The 25,247-nt window shown below is 43.7% G+C and overlaps 1 protein-coding gene across 3 annotated transcripts in view; it reads right to left on the reverse strand.

Annotated features, from left to right (window-relative positions):
* Window positions 1-25,247, reverse strand: part of CDC25C (cell division cycle 25C) — a 154,903-nt gene that overhangs the window by 100,679 nt on the left and 28,977 nt on the right. For all 3 annotated transcript variants that reach the window (XM_075344674.1, XM_075344673.1, XM_075344672.1), the window contains exon 3: window positions 12,308-12,399. In XM_075344674.1, the coding sequence (XP_075200789.1) occupies window positions 12,308-12,399 (92 nt within the window). The remainder of the gene's footprint in view (window positions 1-12,307; window positions 12,400-25,247) is intronic.

Here is a 25,247-nt window from a genome sequence, read left to right on the forward strand (position 1 = left end):
TCCAAAACACACAAATTTTTTATATTTTTAAGTATTGCCATTTTTAACCCCTTCCCAACTTAGTAATGGCTTTTGAATTCTTTCACGACATGCGCCATATATGCAAGTCTCCCCAAATGTTTACAGCGCTATGATCACACCGGCTCACAAGCAGAATGTGCGAGCCACTTATCTAATGTCCTGCAATGTACAAACCTTGCAGAGTATTAGATCAGCAATCACTCCAAAGAAAGACCACCAAAAAAAAAAAAAGTGGAAGAAATGTACATGTACATGGGGAGGGGAATAATGGAAAAATGCTAATTGGAGTTTGCTATAAGCCTCCTAACATACCTAAACAAATAGAGGGTGAAATGCTGGAACAAATTGAAAAGGCAGCTAATAATAATAATCGGGTTCTTATTATGGGGGATTTCAACTATCCAGACATACAGTGGGACATAGAATCTTCTGGTTCTGCTAAAAGCTGTAAGTTCTTATCTACCATTCAAGACCATTTCCTCTCTCAGATGGTAGATGAACCAACCAGGGGAGATAATTTGCTAGATCTGGTCCTGTCAAATAGACCGGATACAATTTCAGATCTACAGGTCCGGGAGCACTTGGGCATCAGCGATCATAATATGGTAAGCTTCAAAGTAATATTCAATAGAACATTTCAAAGGGGAGATGCTAAAACCTGGAATTTTAGGAAAGCTGATTTCAACAAATTAAGGGAAGAGCTTAAATGTGTAGATTGGGACAAAGTCATGGTAACTGGGGATACCGAACATAAATGGGGTAAGTTTAAGGATATACTACTAGAGTCCTGTAAAAAACTTATACCCTCTGGTAATAAAATGTCCAGGAATAAAAATAAACCACTATGGATAACTAAGACTGTACAAAGTATAATAAAACAAAAACAAAGGGCGTTTAAAATCTTGAAGGCTGAGAATACAGAAATAGCATTGCAGGAGTATAAAGATATCAATAGGCAATGCAAAAAAGAAATCAAACAAGCAAAACTAGCTACTGAAACAAAAATCGCCAATGACATTAAAATAAATCCCAAAATCTTTTATAAATACATTAATGCCAAAAGGAAAACAAAGGATAGTATCGGACCCTTAAAATATAATAACAAGTTAGTTATAGAGGACAAACAAAAGACTGAGATATTAAATAGGCATTTCTCATCTGTATTCACCAAGGAACTGACTGTACCAGGGATCATTCAACAAGTGAAAAATCAAAGTCCACCACCCAATATAATTAATTTAACACAAGACGCCTACGTCTGAGTAAATTAAACATTGACAAATCCCCAGGGCCAGATGGCATTCATCCACGAATATTGAGGGAATTGAGCTCCGTAATCGACAGACCGCTGTATCTCATCTTTTTAGACTCACTTGTAACAGGGTTGGTGCCTCAGGATTGGAGGATTGCTGATGTGGCACCACTATTTAAGAAAGGTAAGAGGGTAGATCCAGGCAACTACCGTCCAGTAAGCCTGACATCAGTAGTATGCAAGGTTTTTGAGGGCATTTTAAGGGATGACATGCAAAAATATATTGCAGAAAATAATATGATAACTGACAAACAGCATGGATTCATGAAAGATAAGTCGTGTCTAACCAACCTGTTGGGGTTCTATGAGGGGGTAAGTGCAAACCTGGATAATGGTAATGCAGCTGATGTGATTTATTTGGACTTTGCAAAGGCATTTGATACCGTACCACATAATAGCCTTATACTAAAGCTCCAGAAGCAAGGACTAGGGGACACAATATGCAACTGGGTAAGGAATTGGCTAAAAGATAGGAAACAAAGAGTAGTCATAAATGGTACATTCTCTAAATGGGCCATAGTCAGCAGTGGGGTGCCGCAGGGATCTGTGCTTGGACCGATTCTTTTTACTCTTTTTATTAATGACCTTGTGGATGGGATTGATAGTACAGTGTCAGTCTTTGCCGATGACACCAAACTATGTAGGATATTAAAAACTTCCCTGGATAGTACAATATTACAAAAAGATCTGGATAAGATGTCAGAATGGGCAGATACTTGGCAAATGAGATTTAATGTTGATAAATGTAAAGTAATGCACCTAGGACGGAGTAATCCTATAGCTGCGTATACATTAAATGGAAGTAAACTCGGGACTACAGAACAGGAGAAGGACTTGGGTATTCTCATTACAAATAAGCTGAGCAGCAGCACTCAATGTCAAGCAGCAGCTGCTAAAGCAAACAAGATTTTAGGGTGTATAAAAAGAGAGATTAGATCCCGTGATCCCAACGTATTATTACCCCTCTATAAATCACTTGTAAGGCCACATCTGGAATACGGGATCCAGTTTTGGGCTCCACATTTTAAAAAGGACATTCAGAAGTTAGAGTCAGTTCAAAGGCGGGCAACTAGACTATTACAAGGAATGGAAGGCCTCACATATGATGACAGGTTGAAAAAGTTAGATATGTTTAGCTTAGAAAAAAAGACGTCTCAGAGGAGATCTCATTTATATGTATAAATACATGTGTGGTCAATATAAAGGACTGGCACATGACTTATTTCTTCCAAAAACAATACTAAGGACCAGGGGGCACTCACTGCGAGTGGAAGAAAAGCGATTCCGACACCTAAATAGGAAAGGGTTCTTTACAGTTAGAGCGGTCAGACTGTGGAATACCCTACCACAAGAGGTAGTAATGGCAGATACTATAACAGCTTTTAAAAAAGGGCTGGATGATTTCCTCAGTACACAAAACATTGTTGGTTATAAATGACTTAGTGACTAAATGTACAACTGGTGGAGGAAGGTTGAACTAGATGGACCTAGGTCTTTTTTCAACCTAAGTAACTATGTAACTATGAAAAACGCAATAAAAAAAAGCTGAATGTAAATAAAATTCTTAAAATCTACGAAAACATCTTGTCCCGCAATAAATAAGGCCCCACTCAGCTCCATTTGAGGAAAAATAAGAAAAAGCTATAGCTCTTCGAATATATCTATGCAAAGAAAAATATTTTTTCTATAAAAAAAAAATATTTATTGGGAAAAATAGCAAAAAAGAAATAAAAATGTTTTATTGCTGTAATTGTACTGATCTGAAGATTAAACCTAATTTATTAATTTTACCAATATTAATTCACAATGAATGGCATAAAAAAAAAAAAAAATATAACAGAAATTCAGGATGTGTTATGTTCATTCTGCCTCCTAAAAACCGGACTAAAAGGCGATCAAAAAAACATTATGGGTATGTCCGAATGCTGCAGGACCCTGTGGCCAGAAATTAAAATAAAAAAAAAGAAAAATAAAATAATGCATTTTATGGCCAAAAGAAACGCATAAAAAAAAAAAAAAAAAAAAGTGCATTTTTGACCATGCATTTTTCATCACCAATGCTTGAAAAACGTAAAAAAAAAATTGACGTTACAGTTTTCTTGTCACCACAAAATTGCGGCCAATACTAGTAAAGCAACGTGCGCTCAGCAAATCTGAAATCTCAGAATTTGCTGGGAAAGGAAAAGCATGCAGTTTGCGGTGACTAAAAAGGTCACCATAAACTGAATCCAAAACGCATCAAAAACTGCAGAGTGTGCATGGGGCCTATGTACCCAAAAATAGTACGGATAAAATTATTAAATCATCCCGCAAAAAAAAACAAAAAAAAAAAAAAACAAGCCCTCTTATGACTCTTTCGGAAGAAATACAGAAAAATTATAGCTCTCAAATATGGCAATGTAAAACCTTTTTTTGTGGGAAAAAAAAAAAAAAAAAAAAAAAAAAAAAAAAAAAAGGAGCATTGTTTAACATGTGATAATAACCAAACATAAAAACTCTGTATAAACCGGATAGCGCTGTAATCGCACTGACTCAAAGAATAAAGCCATCTAATCACTTATACCACAAGGTGAACAGTGTATAAAAAAAAAAAAAAAAAAAAAAAAAAAAAAGCAATACTTGACCTGCTGTTGATTTGTTCACTCTTCCTCCCAAACATCACAGTAAGGCTCAGCTCACATTTATCCTGCGCTTTACGCTGAGCTCTTACACCAAGGTTTACATATAAGTCTCTGAAATACGTGATTCAGACAAAACCCCTGACGGAAGATTTTCTACGAGGCAGATTGAGTCCCCTTTGACTCAGTCTGTCCTATGATCTGGCGGTATCCATCTTTTCAGTGGTGCATAAAAGCACGGTTAACCAGTATTGTGCACTTTTAAAAGAACAACACTGGACAGAGGTCAAACAGAGATCAGAGTAATTTTGATGCATCATTATAGTGAACGGAATCCTCATGGGCATCATCTGATACACAGCATTCAGAGATTTAGATGGAATCCCCAATGTAAGTGCTCAGTGTAGAGCACAGGATAAATGTGATTCAAATTTTTAGGTAAAATGTTTCCAATAAAAGCTTCAACTCAAGCCACAAAAAAACAAGTCCTTACTGGAGTCAGTCATCCGTAAACGGAAATATAGGAGACTTCCACGATACGGTTGGCATAAAAGCTCTGGAAAAGCGCTATGGCTCCCACCCAATAAAAAATAAATAAATCCATCCCAATCTGAACTTTCAAATCCAAATGCAACCTCTCCTTTCGCAGTGCCACAGTTTACCTAAATCACACATAGCATCCACATGTTTGGCGTTTCTGTAGTGAGAAAGCCAACTTTATTTGCGAGGTTCTTTTCTCCAGAAGCCTGAGCTGGGCACAATGTATGTGCACTACAATGTATGAACATTACAATATACTAGACACTACAATGGCAGGTTTGAAATGTTCACTCACCCACCAAATCCATTGTTGCTTGTTTCTGGAAAACACCCATGAAGTCAAAATCGTCGATACACCTGTAGATAAATTCCTAGAGGGTCGTAATTTCTAAAATGGGGTCACTTGAGGGGGGATTCTGTTGCTCTGGCACTTAGGGGCTCTGTATATGGATTCCACTAACTATTGTATGAAAATTTGTATTGTAAGAGTCAAATAGAACTCCTTCCATCTGGAGTCTCGCCTAGTAGCTAAGCAGTAGTATATAGCCCCATATGGGGTATTGCCATGTTCATTAAAAATTGTGTGACTAATTTTGGTGCGGTTATTACCCATTTCCCTGTGAGAAAATTTAAGATCTGGGGCTAAAACAAAATCTTTGTGGTAGAAATGTAATTTTCTCTTCACCGCCCAGTGGCATAAAATTCTGTGGCACACCTGTAGTGACAATATGATCACTGCACTCCTAGATTATTCACTGAGAAGTGTCGTTTGAAAGAGGTTTGGAATATGAAGAAAAATAAATTTACACCAAAATGTGTCACAAATGTCATCTGAAGGTGGCAATACCCCACGTCATTACAGTACTGATTAGCCACACAGCGAGAATCAGGAGAGAAAGAGCGCTGTTTGACTCTTGGATTACATTTTTTCGCAGACTCCATATAAAAGAGCCCCTCTGACCAAAAGAGCAGAATCCCCCATCAAGAGACCCCATTTTGGAAATTACACCTTTCTGGGACTTTACCAACAGGTATAGGGACGAGAATTATTGAAAAAAAAAATGTAAATTAATTAAATTAACAAAAATTCAGAAATATACAAGGAGACAGTATCAGAATAAACTGTGCAACCATAGACGAAAATGAAACAAAACTCCAGAGTGTAATTATTGTACAATAAGACCATGTTCTCACAGTAATTGCTTAATTCCTCCACTAGATGGTAGTGGTGTGCAACTGTGCCTATAACTACTAAACATATTGCTGCTTATAAACAGGTCATTGAATTTGTATGTATAGGACACATTTAATGGTTTACACAACCACTGTAATCCAACAATGGCTAATGTGGTACAGTGGCGGTATATAATTCATGAAATAACATGGAATTCCAAGTGGATTCCACAAATAAAACATACCAACCACACTTAAAAAGGTAAAGTTTAGGGCAGTGAGGTATGCCAAGGCCCAGACATAACATGCTGGAAGTCTGTCTAACTGAAGGTAAATACGTTGCTTTTTGCTTTATACGTCCTTTTTGCTATACACTGTACTTGAATAGCAACCTGACCCTTGTGTTTATCATTTGCAGCTCTCTTTTGACCATAGTCCCCTGAGGAATAAGCATATTATGAAACGCGTTGGGAGGTCTAGGAGCACATCAGGTCAGATGGTTGCCAATTGAGGGGCATTGTGAGGCTGTTGTGTTTGGCCCCCCCTCTATATATTGGACAACTAAAATAATTTTTCTTCATACATCTTTAGAATTTTGTCTTTTGGACTATACTGTCTTGTGTGTATAATTCAGTAATTTTTACAACCTGGTTGGGGTTGTTTGTTTCTCTATCACCGTGGTGGGAGGTTACTCTATCCTCCCCCCCTGTGTGAGGTTTGTCCTTCCATGGTGATATTAGGAGCTTTTTACATTTGCTCCATTTTTACTTGGTTGTTCTACAACCGTATGTGTTGTGTGGTTTAATATTTTTAACTATGAACCAATAAAGGTTATATTTTAATTGTTACCACAATTTACATTAGTGCTGGGCTGTATCTACACATATATCGTGAAGCATATGACAATTTTTGGGAGTGAGGAAAGCCCGCAGAAACGCGTTTTGAGATAGCTTCTTTCATGATTTCACATGTTTCCCCTAGGTTCAATAACAGGGCCTACACACACCTGTCATATTGGCGCCCTCCCAGTGGTGCTGCAGGTCATGGTGCCGTTGCTAATGTGACATCACCAATGTATGTAAAGCGCTGTTGAATTAATAGCGCTATATAAATGAATAAAATTATTATTAATTATTATTATTATCACACGAGCCATGCATCTAATCAGTGCCAGCTTCTGTCTCAACGCCATGGGTCCCCAATTCCAGTCCTCAAGGGCCACCAACAGTGCATGTTTTCAGGATTTCGTTAGTATTGCACATGTGATTAAATTATCACCTGCACAGTTGATGATTCCAACACCCTTGCAATGCTAAGGAAATCCTGAAAACATGCACTGTTGGCGGCCCTCGAGGACTGGAGTTCGGGAACCCTGCTCTACGCTTTTGGACCAAGCAAGGTTAATCAACAGGAAGTGAGCACTGCAGCTTCCGCTAACTTTCTGTAAATTGCTCATTTGGTCCGAAGGCGTAGAGACAGAAGCAGGTGCTGATTGGACACAGGGCTCACGTGATGTCAATGTATGGGAGGGGAGTATAGGCTTATTATTTTACTTGGCGGAAACATGTGGAATCAGAAGGGGTTGTCCTAAGAGTGGACAATGCCTTTAAACACCTGCGATTGGTGCTAGCACTAATCATGCGTGTTACTGAAGGGTGTCAGCGCTGACACTTGCTGACGATTTTGCTGGCTCGGCTTTTGATCTGGAGCAATCAGTGCTGTACACACACACACACACACACACACACACACACACACACACAGCATTTTGTGGGAACGCACTTCCCGCTGCGCCGTACATGTACAGTGGATATCGTGAAGAAGTTAAGAATGCCATTTCGCCTTTTGTAAACTCCCAGAGCTGTGGAAACAATAGAAAACCTCTCCACAAGTGACCTCCATTTTAGAAATTACACCACTCAAGGTAATGGGGAAAAGGGATCCTAATCCCAAAATTCCTAAAGCCATTTCTCCCAATGCTGCAATTCCCAATATGTGGTCAAAAACTACTAGTTAGACACATGGCAGGACTCGAAAAGGGAAGAAGTGCTATGGCTTTTGGACAGCAAATTTGGCAAGAAAAAAATTTGGACGCGCTACTTTCATATCCCTAAGGTGCTGAAACAGCAGGAGAAGGGGGAAGGGGGGGAAGAAAAGGGGACTCCATTGGAAAATAAATTACTCAAGAAATTCACCTAGGGATCTGCGTAGTATTTGTTAACCCATGAGTGAGTCATAGAATTTGAGAAAGCTGTGATGTGGAAACAAAAAACTATTGGGTTTTTTTCCCAGAAATTAGCGTACAGAGAATGCCATTTTAGTGCTCAATAGAGGTTTTACTTTTTTAGATAAGTACCCCATAAATTGTTAAACTGGATGTCCAAGACTTTTTTTTTTTTATTACCTATTTCTATAGGAGACTCTTGGGGTTGGAAAGGGGTGTCATACACTAACGAATCAGCAGAAAACCACTCCGGCGGCGGGGGAACTTAAGTGACATATGGTTAGAACACAGCAGCACTGTAGATGCCTCCAAGCAGTCATTTGACATTCTTATCTCACGTGAGCACTGCAGCCTATAAAAGGGCTGATGGGCTGCAGCCTTCAAATTTCATCTGATAGAACTTTGAAGGCTGCAGCCCTCACAAGGCATAACAATGGCAAGTTACCACTTGGAGACATGACACTGGTTAGGCGATTATGGTTTTCTGGGGTACTTTAGCATTTAAGGGGCTTCAAGATCAAGGCCTTTAATTTATATAGCTGCACTTTGGTTGTCAGAATTAAAGAGCAACTATTAAGTCTTGTCTTTTTAATAATATATCAACTATTTTCAAACATATTATTAATCAAAGTTTAGAGTTTTATAATTTCACCTTTTAACTCAACTATCCCATTTCTCTTCTCCATTTACTTGCTTTATTATACAATTATTGTCTATCAACATATTCGGACAGATTGACTGTCTGCCAAGCATTTTTATGCAGGCTGAAATCAATTTGCCATCTCTACTGTGATCCAAGGAGTAATGTTGCCCCTTGTGGAGAGCAACATGTCTAGCATGCCTGGGTAAGGAGGCTTATAAGCCATCCAATGCTCCTCTGTGAAATTAAATATGCATATTGACTCTTCAGAGAGGAAGAGGACTTCAATAGACGGAACTAGTTCAAGTCTTCCTCTCTAAAGAAGCAATTTCCATATCTACTGTAAAATTAACAGGTCTTGCCCATTTGTTCTGAGGAACCCTGGAAGTTGTCCAATCGGATGTAATGCATTAGAACAAGTGGTGTATTCATCATGATACAGTGTCTTGAAAAAGTATTCCTAACTTATGAACTTTAAAAAAAAAAAAAATTCACAGTACAGCCACAACCAAATGTATTTTTTTTTATGAATATTATATTAATTTGCAAATTACTCATATAAAATAGATCCTTTTAAATGTATAAATCTAATCTATATTGTATGCACCTGCCAGCTGCAGAAATATTTATCTGTATAAGATACATTTTAACAGCATTTTTTTTTTTACCATCACTCCCTTTATTTTATATATGTGGTTTTCCTTTCTTCTTTCTCTTGCCCTTTATTTTCCTTTCTCTTCCCCTTTCCATTTTTCAATATTTCTGCCTTTTATTTAACTATATTTTTTCTGAAAACCGCATTCCATGCACTTACTAATGTGAACATCTAATGTGATAGACTTCCAAATGTCGACATGTGCATGTAATTAAGGTGGGTGTGTGTTACACCTTATAGGAAACCGACACTCTTTCCTTTTCAGAACATGATTAAGACTATGTGTCGAAACGCGTAGTTCTGTGGGGTTCCTCTCTATGTCCCCTATACTCTTCTAGCTGACCGCTTTGTACACCACTTATTTTTAACGGATTTATCAAATAAAAGAAAAAAAAAATTTTTAATTGCAACTTGCGCTAGACTTTTTTTCATCCTGAATGTATTTTATTGGGATTTTATGTTACATACCAACACAAAGTAGCAAGTATCTGAAGTGTAAAGGAAAAGATACATGGTTTTCTAAGTAATAATTAAAAAAATGTATATAATAATTTAACAAAACTGTGACATGCATGGGTATTCAGTTCACTGTAGTCTAATATCCCTAAATAAAATCCTGGGTGACCAGTTGCCTCAAGAAGTCACCTAATTAGTAAACCAAGTCTGTGAAGGTCCCAAAGGTTTGAGAACATTAGGGAACAAAGATCATGAAAACTAAGGCACACACAAAACAGGTCAGGGATAAAATTATGGAGAAGTGTAAAACAGGGTTAGGTTATTAAAAAATAAAAAGTTAGCCCAAAACACCAAATATGTCATGCAGCACTGTTCAATCCATCATCCAAAATTGGAGAGTATGGCATCTGCAAACCTATTAAGACATGCCCGTCCACCTAAACGGATATTCAAAGCAAGGAGAGCACTAAGCAGAGAAGCGTCGAGATCCCCACTCTAAAGAGCTGCAGAGAGTCACAGCCCAGGTGGGAGATTCTGTCCACAGGACAACCATTAGTTGTATATTCCACAAATATGGCCTTTATCGAAATGAGACTTTTTTTTTTTTTTTTTTTAAAGAAACCTATAAGAAGTCCAAACATGTGGTGGCAGCATCATGCTGAGGGAAGGCTTTTCTTCAGCAGGGACATGGAAGCTGGTCAGAGTTGATAGGAAGATGGATGAAGCTAAAAACACAGGGCAATCCTTGAGTAAAACCTGTTAGAGGCTTCAAAAGACTTGAGATTGGGGCAGAGGTTCACCTTCCAGAAGGACAACAACCCTAAACATGCTGAGAGAGCTACACGGTTTAGATAAACGCATAATCGTGTGTGTGAATGGTCCTGACCTAAAATCGCATTAAAAATCTGTGGCAAGACTTGAAAATTACTATTCACAGACGCCTCCATCCAATCTCACTGAGCTAGAGCTCGTCTGCAAAGAAGAATGGGCAAATTCAGCCTCTAGATTAGCAAAACAGGTAGAGACAATGTAAAAGACTTGCAGCAGTAATTGTGTAGCGCCCCTGAACCCATCAGGGCACTACAAGGTACTGCATCCTGCCAAAGATGCAGGGCCTACCCCCCCAGGGACCTGGAAGACCAGTGCCGGTAACACCAAAACACATGTCAATCCCAGTTTTCCACATCCACAGACTGGTGACAGACTAGAGTGGACCCAATGGATGGTCACTCAGGGGTGGAGCCGATCCAGTCCACTAGACGACAACCAGGTGGGAGGGGACGGGCAGTTAGTAAGTGGAAGTGAGTGAGAAAGGACTTAACTGCACTGACTCGGGAATGTGACGGTGACCTGAGGACCCAGGCTTATAGTTGCCAACGGAGTAGGGCAAAGTACTCCCGAAACCATAGCACCAACGGGGTACAGAGCCCTAGGTCAGGCAAAAGCTCTAGGAAGACCTAATATAATCTGCACAGTTAGGGGACCATCCAGGACCTCACTGACCTTAGAAGTCCGGGGGCACCAGCAGTAACGGGAGAAGCAGGAACCGGAACACCGACCCTACGTGGTTCACACTGCCCACCGTACGGACCAGAGACAGAGACAAAAAGGAGGGGACCCCCAGACGCTCCAAGCCACGAGGACCCACCATCTTGAGAGAGGTGCAGGGGAAAGAAGCCACCAGGTCATCAACCCGGTATTGGGACTAAGGGAACCAGGGGTGAACACAAGCCTTCCTCCGGGTACCAGTTACCATCCACTGAGAGTAAAGAGAATCAGTTATACAGCAACCCCTTGTGTTGCCTTCCCTTCTTTTCACGCCTAACTCCATCACCTACTCCCCTGGGGCACCGGCCCAACTTGCGGAGGGCCCAACATCCAGGCTGCCGTCAACATCAGCCCCAGCGGAGAGACTGTGCAGCGGCGGTTCTATCTCCATAACCGCAACCCGCAAGTGGCGCCACAACAAACTTTATTGAACATTCCCCTGTATATAACCCCTTTTAAAGCGACCCCCCAGGGTCATGGAACCGGGCAACGGCCACCCAGTGACACATTCCAGTAGTATACCGCCCAGGACTGAGCACCCCATAGCCCTGGGGAGGGACAATTGCAGTAAAAGCTGGTTCAACAAAGTATTGAATCAGGGGGGCTGAATACAAACATCAATTTTCAGATTTATATTTTTAAAGTATTTAGAAAACTGTATATAATTATGTGTTGGTATATCACATAAAATCCCAGTAAAATTACTTTTCATTTTATGGGTATTCCATGAAGAAAAAAATTTGGGAACGTTCACGTGGTATAAATACTTTTTGCAAGCACTGTACATTGGGGAGCCCAAATGCAGAGACAATTTCCTAAACTTTAAAGTTGTTGTCCAGTAAAAACAAGTTATGACCTATCCACAATATAGGGGATAACGTGCTGATCAGTGATGTCTGACTTTTGAGATCAGTACTTTTTATCCTCAATACAACATTAAGCAGAAGGATAGTCAGATGGCCGCTGGATGCTCTATCCATTCTCTATGAAGCTACTGGAGAAAGCCAAGCGCAGCACTTAGCACTCTCATAGGGGATGAGCAGAGCACCATTCTAATGAGAAGAAAAGGGTGACTGCATTCAAAAGATTGCATGCTCAAAACAAAAAGTCGAATTCTTACCCTTTGGCATTTTAACAGGCGACACAAAATTTTGCAATCCAACTTCATCCGCACTGAGATTTGACAAATCAAGGCAACGTTTAGGAGTTTCCCTGCAAAAGTAAGTATATTACAGTTAAAGCCAAATTTTCAGAACAGCGGAAGATGTGTTCTATTCTATCAGTTAAAAAGAACAGAAATACAATAAACCTATTAGGGAAACCGAAGTTAAGAGTATTGACTCATTTATACAACACATTTCTCTAATAAATTCAGCCTTGGCAAACTAGGATTCCCAGTCAAAGAATCTTATGGCTATGCATTTCCTTAGCAGTGGCCACTACAGGGAAAGCATAGCGATTCATGACAACTGAAAAAACAATTAACATACTAACAGTCCAGGATTGCCAAAGCTCAAAGCATTGTCACTTTGCGCTAGGTCAAAATAAGAGGGGTTACTGTGAAGGGCACCATCTATAGGACATCGATAAAAGGGAAATACAACGAGGAGCCAACTGGAAACCGGAGCACCAGGAGGGGTACTCAGACCAAGAACGAGGTCCAGAAGCCACTGGACCACGTCAAATTCACTGATTGAGGTCTGGACCTTAAATCCTTTCCGGTCCCAAGACCCAAAAGACGGCAACAGCCCACTGAGGGGGATATAAAGCCACCGCCCAGGCAGAGAGATCCCACGGGTCAGCGCCTGAGGGCAAACGGGTTCCCCGACACACAAAGCCAGGGAGTGGACTACCGTTGCTGAAGCATAGGCAGTCAAGTTCTACTAAAGTGGTGCAGGAGAAAGGTGGGAACCACTAACCTGAGAAAGGGGCAAAGCGCACCGACCACCATCCTTTTTGGTTTACCAGAGACTCCGGTGTATCTATCTGTCATAGTGAGTACTACAGTGCCCTCGGGCTGCGCACCGCAGCATCTTGCCCGCACCTCACAACCACCGGGCCCCGGGACCAATCATCCCCTACCCACGGAGGGGTCAACACCAGGCTGCATAACACCGTCCCCAGGAGCCTAGTTAACGGCAGCGGTGGTGTCCACATTCACAACCCGTGGGTGGCGTCACGAACTTTAATTCCTAAAAACACCATGGCTCCGGCCGTGAACCTCCCCACCGAAATCCCTACACGTAGCGCCAACTCCCTTTCAGAGCGACGTGACCCCCGGGTCCGGAGGCGCTCGAGCCACCCACCAAACGAGCCCGGATCAGAGCGGCTCGGCTGCGGCCGAGCGGTACACTTCAGAGAGATATATCTATATTATACACACACACACACACACACACACACACACACCAATATCTAATGGAGGTGCAGCAAATATGTACAAAGCATACACAGACACCAACTAAGAAGACACGTAAGAGGAACAGGTATGTGGACACTCAAGTACATGAAATATCAACTTTGAAAGATTCAAAAATAATTAGAAAGATTAAAGACTGATCTCACCATTAGTGCAAATAGGTAATGGTGTCCTGTAGGAGTGAGGATCTCACACTTGCAGGTTGAATTGCTTTGTACATGTTATTTTTACACTATTACCACATAGTAGCACTGGATTACAAATTTTGTATATCCCATTATCTCCATTTCATCTCATAAGGGAGGACAAATATATGTTTTAACTTCACCACTAAACTTTAGTGAGATACTAAATACTTGCACATATTACATACATTTAAATAGATGGGTTTGCACCTATCAGTTGTTTGATGTATGTATTCAGTGCCATATGTCATCCATAATCTCACACTCATTTTGTGGCATTTTTCTGTATTGAAAAATTTCACAAGACAGTGCAATTCCATACAGCACAATACCAATGTGTAACTAGCCTAACTGAAGCGAAAAGCAATCTTATGGTGCACAGTAGGCTAACGGCATGGCTGCAGCTGGAATCCCTGAGCCATAGTGTGAAGGCCAGAGATGCAGTGTGTCCAACGACATCAAGAAGAGAACAGGAAGAGAGTTCCGCAGTTAAATGCCACATGTTCAAAATCCCAGCCGTGTCCAGGTCTCAAAAGTCACTGCGCAGCATATGGTTGAGTGATCAGTAACCTTTGAGGCCATAAAGTCCTAAGTCCTGGTATATAGTGAAGGAGCGAGGAGATTCGGCATGACCGAAGACCGAAAGAAAAAAAAAAAAACTATATGGTGGGCAGCTGTGATATTTTTTTTCCCTCACGATCTGGTTCCACCTTGCATGAATATTTGGTTTATTAACAAAGTTACAGAACATATGTCGTTTGTAACCTGGGGACTGCCTGCAGTCTAGAAGTGAAACCTCTGTCTCACACCCAGAAGTTACATCATCTTGCCTCTTCTCTCTAACGCATGCAGGCCAAAAAGTATAGAGAAAAACCTGTTTGGCAAATTTTCTGTGTTTTGAATGTTGATGCAGAGGCAATAGCCCCAAACACAAACAAGCTGGTTAATGTAGATCGTGTTGTGCCCACTGGGAAAATTAACTATGGACCAGTATTTATTCTTTATTCAACATCCCGGTGTCTCAACACATACCCCCCCAATGAAGACTATATTCCCATGATGAGTATTGGTGTGTTTTTGATTTTGCAAATTTTCTGCACCCCTTGAGCAGCTTTCACACTGTGCTCCGTTCAGTGGCCCCGTCGGGCCTTACATCTGAAAATCCCCGCAAAACTGGTTTCGGACGAATGTGCCAACGGGGCCATTGACTATAATGGTGCAGACGGAATCACCGTGTGCTCTGTCTTGTACAATTTTCGGGAGTATGCCTCCTGAAAGCGTATACACAGACGTAGTAGACTAATACATATCTAACCATTCTATACAGAGCTTTATGGAGAGAAAAAAAAAAAAAAAAAAAAAATAATAAATATATATTATATATATATATATATATATATATATATATATATATATATATATATATATATATATATATATATATATATATATAAATAAAATGTTACGTTTTAATGCTCATTGAGCCACTACTGCGAAATTTTCAGTTTTTCAGATTTTTCTCTTTATAGGTATATTTGAGTAAAATGTAACTTGTTCTTTTATTCTATAAACTGACTGAATTTCCAAGCAATAAAGTTTGTATTTATTTTCTGAAAATGAGAAATGGTCAAAATTACAAAAAAAAAAAATGCTTTGCTTTCAGTCCTCAGAGAAAACAAGTTCCTAATCATTTAGAAACAATACTAATAATGTTTTATCTCAGGAAGAGTTCAGGAATCAATATTTTGTGGAATAACCATGATTTTTAATCACAGCTTTCATGCGTCTTGGCATGCTTTCCACCAGTCTTTCACACTGCTTTTGGGAGACCTTATGCCACTCCGAGAGCAAAAATGTAAGCAGTTCGTTTGATGGCTTGTGACTATCCATCTTCCTCTTGGTTACATTCCAGAGGTTTACAATGGGGTTCAGGTCTGGAGATTGGGCTGGCCATGACAGGGTGTTGATATGGTGGTCCTTCATCCACACATTGATTGACCTGTGTGGCGTGGTGCATTGTCCTGCTGGAAAAAAAAAAAACAAAAAAAACAAAAAAAAAAAAAACAGTCCTCACAGTTTGGGAACATTGCCTGAGCCGAAGGAAGCAATTGTTTTACTAGGATAACCTTGTATGCGGCTTGATTCATACGTTCTTCACAAAGTTTAATCTGCCCAATTCCTGCCTTGCTGAAGCATCCCCAGATCATCCCCTATCCTTCACCAAATTTCACAGTGGGTGCAAGACACTGTAGCTTGTACGCCTCTCCAGGTCTCCATCAAACCATTAGGGGTTGGGCAAAGTTAAAAGTTAGACTCAATGAATATTACCTTACTCTAGAAATTGGGCAGATTAAACTTTTTTGCGGACGTATGAATCAAGCCGCATACAAGGTTATCCTAGAAAACAGTTGCTTCCTTCTGCTCAGGCAATGTTCCCCAACTGTGAGTACTGAATTTTCCACCAGGACAACGCGCCATGCCACACAGCTAGTTCAAATCAATGTGTGGATGAATGTAGGACATTAAAACCCCATCATAGCCAGCCCAATTTCGGACCTGAACCCCATAGAAAACCTCTGGAATGTAATCAAGAGGAAGATGGATAGTCACAAACCATCAAACAAAGAAGAACTGCTTACATTTTTGCACCAGGAGTGGTATAAGGTGTGAGGTAGCAGCATTGCTTGGGCAACAACGGGAGACAGTGAGGCAGCAGCTTGTTCACACAAACAGTCTATTTATTGTTGCAGCATAAATAGATCCAGTTTTCCACAGTCAAATAAAGTCTCTTCCGGATCACAGCCGGTACATATAGACAAATCCTAAAAATCTTGTTACCTTAGGACCCAGTTTACTACAGGGATCTGTTTAGGTTCTCCCAGGCTCACACTCCTGGCCAGTGTTCACTCCACACAGAGCAAGCTCACAGCATTCTGGGGGACACATAGTGACCTTCAAATATTACCCCTGTCACAGCCTCACAAAAGATCACCCAAAAGCAGATTGAAAGACTGGTGGAAAGCATGCCAAGACGCATGAAAGCTGTGATTAAAAATCATAGTTATTCCACAAAATATTGATTTCTGAACTCTTCCTGAGATAAAACATTATTAGTATTGTTGTTTCTAAATGATTATGAATTTGTTTTCTTTGCATTATTTGAGGTCTGAAAGCAATGCATTTTTTTGTTATTTTGACGATTTCTCATTTTCAGCAAAATAAATACAAAATGTATTGCTTGGAAATTTGGAGACGTTGTCAATAGTTTATAGAATTAAAGAACAATTTACATTTTACTCAAAAATTATATATATATATATATATATATATATATATTATTATATTATATTATATATGTATGTATGTATTATACAGCCAGTATATATTACATACACACACACGAGGGGCTGCTGATAAGTCTTTGTCTTTACTCAGAAAGAAGTGAGATAGGATGATGAAACTTTACATTTATTCCACATACTCTCCACTGATGTCAACACACTTCTTGCATCGGTATTCCAAGTTCTGTAAGCCTAGCAAAAAGAAGGATTTCAGTTGTGCCTCAATCCAGACATCAGTAGCAGCCATGGCATCGGAAATTGTGTGGTATTCTTGAGGTGTATCTTCAGGTTTGGAAACAGATGATAGTCAAAGGGAGCTAGATCTGATGAATAAGGTGGGTGGGTCAACCAGCTGGAAGCCAGTTTTGCCATGGTCGCTTGTGCAGTGTGAGCAAAGGCGTTGTCTTGCAGGAACAAGATTCCTTTGGACAGCTTGCCGCGCCTTTTGGTCTTCAGAGCTCCCTTCAATTGGTCCAAAAGTTCAATGCAATACCTTGAATTGGTGGTGGAACACTTTTGAAGGTAGTCCACTAGCAGCATGCCGTCCTTATCCCAGAACACAGACGCCAACACCTTAGTGGCCGTTTTTTTTCACCCTGCACTTCTTTGGACGAGGAGTACTACTGTGCCTCCACTCTTTACTGCTTCTTGTTTTCAGGGTCATACAAATAAAACCAGGTCTCATCCATAGTGACTAGTAGATCCAGAAATTTTTTATCAGTCCGGAAACGCTGACAAATGAACCGGGAAGTTTTCACTCGCATGCTTCTCTGATCTGTTGTCAAACATTTTGGGACCCACTTTGCAGATGGCTTCCTCATGTCCAAACATTCATGGATAATGACAAACACGGTCACAGGAAATCCCCATGATGTCTGCTATTGCTTTAACGGATATTTGTTAATTTCCCCAGTATGAGGTTGTGCACAGCAGCGACGATCTATAGAACAACCACCACTCTCTGTCGTCCAGGACGTTACTCATCATTGGCGCTGAAGTGGCCCGGTTTAAATTTGGCAACCCAGTTCTTAAACTGTGGAATATTAAGGGCATTGATCCCCCAACGTCTGTGACATATCCACATGAAGATCCTTGGTGGACTTTCCTTGCAGAAACAAGAAATTTTATCACTCCTCTGCTCTCAGTTGCTGTGAATATTGCATTAGACTCTGCCATTTTGTTTTCCCGCATGTGTAGAACACTGTTGCTATAAGCAACAAACACAAACTTTTTAAAACATTAGACACAAGGCTTTCATGTATCATAACATTCGTTACCATAGAAACAAAAAAAAACATCAACAGCCCCTCGTCGTTGTACACTGATGTTCTTATGTCTCCTCAATGGGATAATCCCAAGCTATTACGTTAGTTCCTATGATTGGATAGTTACCTGATAATTGGAGTTTCCTATAGATTTGGGATAGCTTATCTTAGGACTAACCTTTAGATAGGTAATTAATATTCTGAACCTGGAAAGTGCCTATCCTTTCAACAGTTCATCAACTATATGATTTTGATTCATCTATAAAACACACACACACACACACACACACACACACACAATTTTCCAGCCTATAAGATGGCTTTTTAACCCCTGAAAGAAGGGAATTTTGTTTACTTACCGTAAATTCCTTTTCTTCTAGCTCTAATTGGGAGACCCAGACAATTGGGTGTATAGGCTATGCCTCCGGAGGCCGCACAAAGTATTACACTCAAAAGTGTTAAGCCCCTCCCCTTCTGCCTATACACCCCCCGTGCTCCCACGGGCTCCTCAGTTTTGGTGCAAAAGCAAGAAGGAGGAAAAAGAATTATAAACTGGTTAAAAGTAACTTCAATCCGAAGGAATATCAGAGAACTGAAACCATTCAACATGAACAACATGTGTACACAAAAAAAACAGGGGCGGGCGCTGGGTCTCCCAATTAGAGCTAGAAGAAAAGGAATTTACGGTAAGTAAACAAAATTCCCTTCTTCTTTGTCGCTCTATTGGGAGACCCAGACAATTGGGACGTCCAAAAGCAGTCCCTGGGTGGGTAAAATAATACCTCATAATAGAGCCGTAAAACGGCCTCTTCCTACAGGTGGGCAACCGCCGCCTGAAGGACTCGTCTACCTAGGCTGGCATCCGCCGAAGCATAGGTATGCACCTGATAGTGCTTCGTGAAAGTGTGCAGGCTCGACCAGGTAGCCGCCTGACACACCTGCTGAGCCGTAGCCTGGTGCCTCAAAGCCCAGGACGCGCCCACGGCTCTGGTAGAATGGGCCTTCAGCCCTGAGGGAACCGGAAGCCCAGCAGAACGGTAGGCTTTGATAATTGGCTCCTTGATCCACCGAGCCAGGGTTGATTTGGAAGCCTGTGACCCTTTACGCTGGCCAGCGACAAGGACAAAGAGTGCATCCGAGCGGCGCAGGGGCGCCGTACGAGAAATGTAGTATCTGAGTGCTCTCACCCAATCTAACAAGTGCCAATCCTTTTCACATTGGTGAACTGGATGAGGATAAAAAGAAGGTAAGGAGATATCCTGATTAAGATAAAAGGAGGATACCAACTTAGGGAGAAAATCCGGAACCGGACGTAGAACCACCTTGTCCTGGTGAAACACCAGGAAAAGGGCTTTGCACGACAATGCTGCTAGCTCAGACACTCTCCGAAGAGAAGTGACTGCTACTAGAAAAACCACTTTCTGCGAAAGTCGTGAGAGGGAAATATCTCTCATTGGCTCGAATGGTGGTTTCTGAAGAACCATCAGAACCCTGTTTAGATCCCAGGGTTCTAACGGCCGCTTGTAAGGAGGAACGATGTGACAAACCCCCTGCAGGAACGTGCGTACCTGTGGAAGCCTGGCTAGGCGCTTCTGGAAAAACACAGAGAGCGCTGAGACTTGTCCCTTAAGGGAGCCGAGCGACAAACCCTTTTCCAGTCCAGATTGAAGGAAGGACAGAAAAGTGGTCAAGTCAAAAGGCCAGGGAGAAAAACCCTGAGCAGAGCACCACGACAGGAAAATTTCCCACGTCCTGTGGTAGATCTTGGCGGACGTTGGTTTCCTAGCCTGTCTCATAGTGGCAATGACGTCTTGAGATAACCCTGAAGACGCTAGGGTCCAGGACTCAATAGCCACACAGTCAGGTTGAGGGCCGCAGAATTCAGATGGAAAAAACGGCCCTCGAGATAGCAAGTCTGTTCGGTCTGGTAGTGTCCACTGTTGGCCGACCGTGAGATGCCACAGATCCGGGTACCACGACCTCCTTGGCCAGCCTGGAGCGACGAGGATGGCGCGGCGGCAGTCGGTCCTGATCTTGCGTAACACTCTGGGCAACAGTGCCAGCGGAGGAAACACATAAGGGAGCTGAAACTGCGACCATCCTGAACTAAGGCGTCTGCCGCCAGAGCTCTGGGATCTTGAGACCGTGCCATGAACATTGGTACCTTGTTGTTGTGCCGGGACGCCATGAGGTCGACGTCCGGCACCCCCCAGCAGCAACGGATCTCCTGAAACACGTCCGTGTGAAGGGACCATTCCCCTGCGTCCATGCCCTGGCAACTGAGATAATCTGCTTCCCAGTTTTCCACGCCTGGGATGTGAACTGCGGATATGGTGGATGCCGTGGCTTCCACCCACATCAAAATCCGCCGGACTTCCTGGAAGGCTTGCCGGCTGCGTGTGCCGCCTTGGTGGTTGATGTATGCCACCGCTGTGGAATTGTCCGACTGAATTCGGATCTGCTTGCCCTCCAGCCACTGCTGGAACGCTTTCTGGGCAAGATACACTGCCCGTATTTCCAGAACGTTGATCTGAAGCGAGGACTCTTGCTGGGTCCACGTACCCTGAGCCCTGTGGTGGGGAAAAAACCGCTCCCCACCCTGACAGACTCGCGTCCGTCGTGACTACTTCCCAGGATGGGGGTAGGAAGGATTTCCCCTTCGATAACGAAGTGGGAAGAAGCCACCACCGAAAGGAAGCTTTGGTCGCCTGAGAGAGGGAGACGGTCCTGTCGAGGGACGTCGGCTTCCTGTCCCATTTGCGTAGGATGTCCCATTGAAGGGGACGCAGGTGAAACTGCGCGAAAGGGACTGCCTCCATTGCTGCCACCATCTTCCCCAGGAAGTGCATGAGGCGCCTCAAGGGGTGTGACTGGCCTTGAAGGAGAGATTGTACCCCTTTCTGTAGTGCCTACTGCTTGAACAGCGGAAGCTTCACTATCGCTGAGAGGGTATGAAACTCCATGCCAAGATATGTCAGCGATTGGGCCGGTGTCAGATTTGACTTTGTAAAATTGATGATCCACCCGACACCCTGGAGAGTTTCCAGGGAAGCGTCGAGGATGCGTTGGCATGCCTCTTGAGAGGGTGCCTTGATCAGCATCCAAGTACGGGATCACCGAGTGACCCTGCGAGTGTAGGAGCGCTACTACAGTAGCCATAACCTTGGTAAAAACCCGTGGGGCTGTTGCCAGGCCGAACGGCAGTGCCACGAATTGCAGGTGTTCGTTTCCTATGTCGAAGCGCAAGAAGCGCTGGGCTCTGGAGCAATCGGTACGTGGAGATAAGCATCTTTGATATCGATCGATGCAAGGAAATCTCCTTGGTACATTGAGGCGATGACGGAGCGGAGGGATTCCATCCGGAACCGTCTGGTTTTACATGTTTGTTGAGCAGTTTCAGGTCCAGGACCGGGCGGAAAGACCCGTCCTCCTTTGGGACCACAAACAAGATGGAGTAAAAACAGTGGCTCAGTTGCTGAAGAGGAACCGGGATCACCACTCCTTCTGCCTTCAGAGTGCACAGCGCCTGCAGAAGAGCCTCGGCTCGCTATGGAGGCGGGAATGACCTGAAGAATCGAGTCGGGGGACGAGAGGTGAACTCAATCTTGTAACCGTGAGACAGAATGTCTCTCACCCAGCGGTCTTTTATTTGTGGCAGCCAGGTGTCGCAAAAGCGGGAGAGCCTGCCACCGACCGAGGATGCTACTAGAGGAGGTCGAAGTCATGAGGAAGCCGCTTTGTTAGCGGCGCCTCCGGTAGCCTTTTAAGGACGTGACTTAGACCGCCATGCATCAGAGTTCCTTTGTTCTTTCTGAGACCTTTTGGACGAGGAGAATTGGGACCTGCCCCGCCCTGAAAGGACCGAAACCTCGACTGCCCTCTCCTCTGTTGGGGTATGTCCTGTTTGGACTGGGGTAAGGATGTATCCTTTCCCTTGGATTGTGTGATGATTTCATCCAGACGCTCGCCAAACAGCCTGTCGCCAGAAATTGGAAAACTGGTTAAGCGCTTTTTTGGAAGCAAAATCTGCCTTCCATTCCCGTAGCCACAAGGTCCTGCGGAGTACCACCGAATTGGTGGCCGCGACCGCCGTACGGCTCGCAGAGTCCAGGACAGCAATAATAGCGTAAGACGCAATTGCCGAGGTCTGGGTGGTAATGGATGCCACTTGTGGCGCGGCCGTGCATGTGGCTGCTTCAATTTGCGCTTGACCTGCTGAGATAGCTTGTAGCGCCCATACGGCTGCGAATGCTGGGGCAAAAGAAGCTCCGATAGCTTCATAGATGGATTTCAACCAGAGCTCCATCTGCCTGTCAGTGGCATCCTTGAGCGAGGCCCCCTCTTCCACTGCAAGTATGGATCTAGCCGCCAGTCTGGAGATTGGAGGATCCACTTTGGGACACTGAGTCCAACCTTTAACCACGTCAGGGGGAAAAGGATAACGTGTATCCTTAAGGCGCTTAGAAAACCGCTTATCTGGACAAGCATGATGAATCTGGACTGCCTCTCTGAAATCAGAGTGGTCCAGAAACATACTCGGTGTAAGAGAAGCTGACTCCTCCGCCGGAGGAGCTGAGGGAGAAATATTCAGCATTTGATCGATGGACGCAATAAGAACGTTCACTATGGCGTCCCCGTCTGGAGTATTAAGATTGAGAGCGCCCTCAGGATCAGAATCCTGATCAGCTGTCTCCGCATCATCAACCAGAGATTCCCCCCGCTGAGACCCTGAACAATATGATGTCGAGGGAAATTCTAAGCGAGCCCGCTTAGTCGGTCTGGGGCTGGGGTCTGTGTCAGAACCCTCAGTCTGGGATGTATGAGATACCCCGGGAGGACATTGTTGGTCCAACTGAGGGGGGCCAGGGAACAATGATTCAACAGAGTCCCTTTGCTGAGATACCGGCCTGGACTGCAAGGCTTCTAGTATCTTAGTCATAGTCTCAGAGAGTTTTGCAAACTCCGTCCCCATCACTAGGACAGTGTCAACAGGTGGCTCCCCCTGGGCCCCTCTTAGCAGAGGCCCTGGCTGAAGAAGTGTCACAGGGCCGAACATTGCACACAATGAGGGTCAATGGAACCTGCCGGCAGCTGGGTCGTACAAGCGACGCAGGCAGCATAATAAGCCTGTGCTTTGGCACCCCTGCCTTTTGTGGGCGCCATGCTATTGTTTTCCCTGAGTAACACACTAGGGTATATAGCCAGAATGAACTGTGCTCATACAGTGTAAAATATATACTATAAACAAATAATGTATCAATACACTACAGCACCATGGGGCTAGCACCACAGGTGCTGCTTACCATCCGCCTAAAGCGGTTATGAGGCCACCAGAGACCGTGTCTGGGTCTCCCAGGGTTAATCCCTCTCTGCAGCGTCGGAGGAGCTGACAGGAATGGCTGCGGCGTCCTGACGAGAGGAGGGAGCCGTGGGCGTGGCCGAGGTGCTCACACTGTGCACAGTGAGGGGGGTGGAGTATGGAAATCATACTCCAGCCCTCAGTGCTGCTCGTTCCGTGCAGCGTCCCGCCCTTCCCCTGCCTGTCAGGGCTGAGGGCGGGAGAAAGGGAAACTAGGCCGCAAGCAAGCCGGGGACTCGAGTATACGCGTGGCCGCCGTAAAAGCGCGGCCGACGCCGAAGTCCCCGGCGAACTACAAGTCCCAGCCGCGCCGCAGTTTCCCATGGCAGCGGCGGTTAGCGCGGTAGCCCCTACATATAAACACACTCAGCGACGCTGAGTGTGTAATGGCACAGTTTAACCCGGTCAGCGCCGCGGTCCCCGGTGCACTAGCACACCCAGCAAAGCTGAGGTGTTGCCGTGCGCGGTCCCCACAGGGATACAGAGTACCTTCACGTAGCAGGGCCATGTCCCTGAACGGTACCCGGCTCCTATCCAGCAGGCTCCACAGGAGTTGTGGATGAAGCACGGTCTCAGTGCCTGGAGACCGATAGGATCCCACTTCACCCAGAGCCCTGAGGGGGATGGGGAAGGAAAGCAGCATGTGGGCTCCAGCCTCCGTACCCGCAATGGATACCTCAACCTTAACAACACCGCCGACAAGAGTGGGGTGAGAAGGGAGCATGCTGGGGGCCCTATATGGGCCCACTTTTCTTCCAACCGACATAGTCAGCAGCTGTGGAGCTGTGCTGTGCGTGTCTGACCTCCTTCGCACAAAGCAAAAAACTGAGGAGCCCGTGGGAGCACGGGGGGTGTATAGGCAGAAGGGGAGGGGCTTAACACTTTTGAGTGTAATACTTTGTGCGGCCTCCGGAGGCATAGCCTATACACCCAATTGTCTGGGTCTCCCAATAGAGCGACAAAGAAATCTAATACGGGGGTCATCTTATACGCCGAGTGTCATCATGGCTTTACACACAATAAAAGATATTCTCTCCTCTTCCCTGTGCCTACGGTGCGTCCAGCTGCTTCTTGCAGTCCGCAGGCACACAGACTCCTCCATGATAGCGTCACATACCAAAACATGGTATCCATCCACAGACAACTGTTTCAGGGTATTTGCCCCTCATCAGTGTGGAGTAGGAAACTGGCTAGTGGGAGAAGACTACATAGGTAAGGATGGTTGACCTCGGGGAGATCAACATCCAACATCCCCGAGGTCAACCATCCTTACCTATGTAGTCTTCTACTAGGCATTGCTCCCACTAGCCAGTTTCCTAACAGCTGTCTGTGGATGGATACCATGTTTCGGTATAGGCGGTTTCCTTGACTGGAGACTGCCCTTCCCGTGGTTGTTCCTTCCCGGTGAAAGACCTGGCTAGTTTCTTGCCAACGTTGAGAAACATGTGATGGTGTCTCCACGGCATTCTTGTTTTGCATATTTTCCCAGGG

The sequence above is a fragment of the Anomaloglossus baeobatrachus genome, chromosome 4 (assembly GCF_048569485.1).
Source record: "Anomaloglossus baeobatrachus isolate aAnoBae1 chromosome 4, aAnoBae1.hap1, whole genome shotgun sequence".
NCBI lineage: Eukaryota > Metazoa > Chordata > Amphibia > Anura > Aromobatidae > Anomaloglossus > Anomaloglossus baeobatrachus.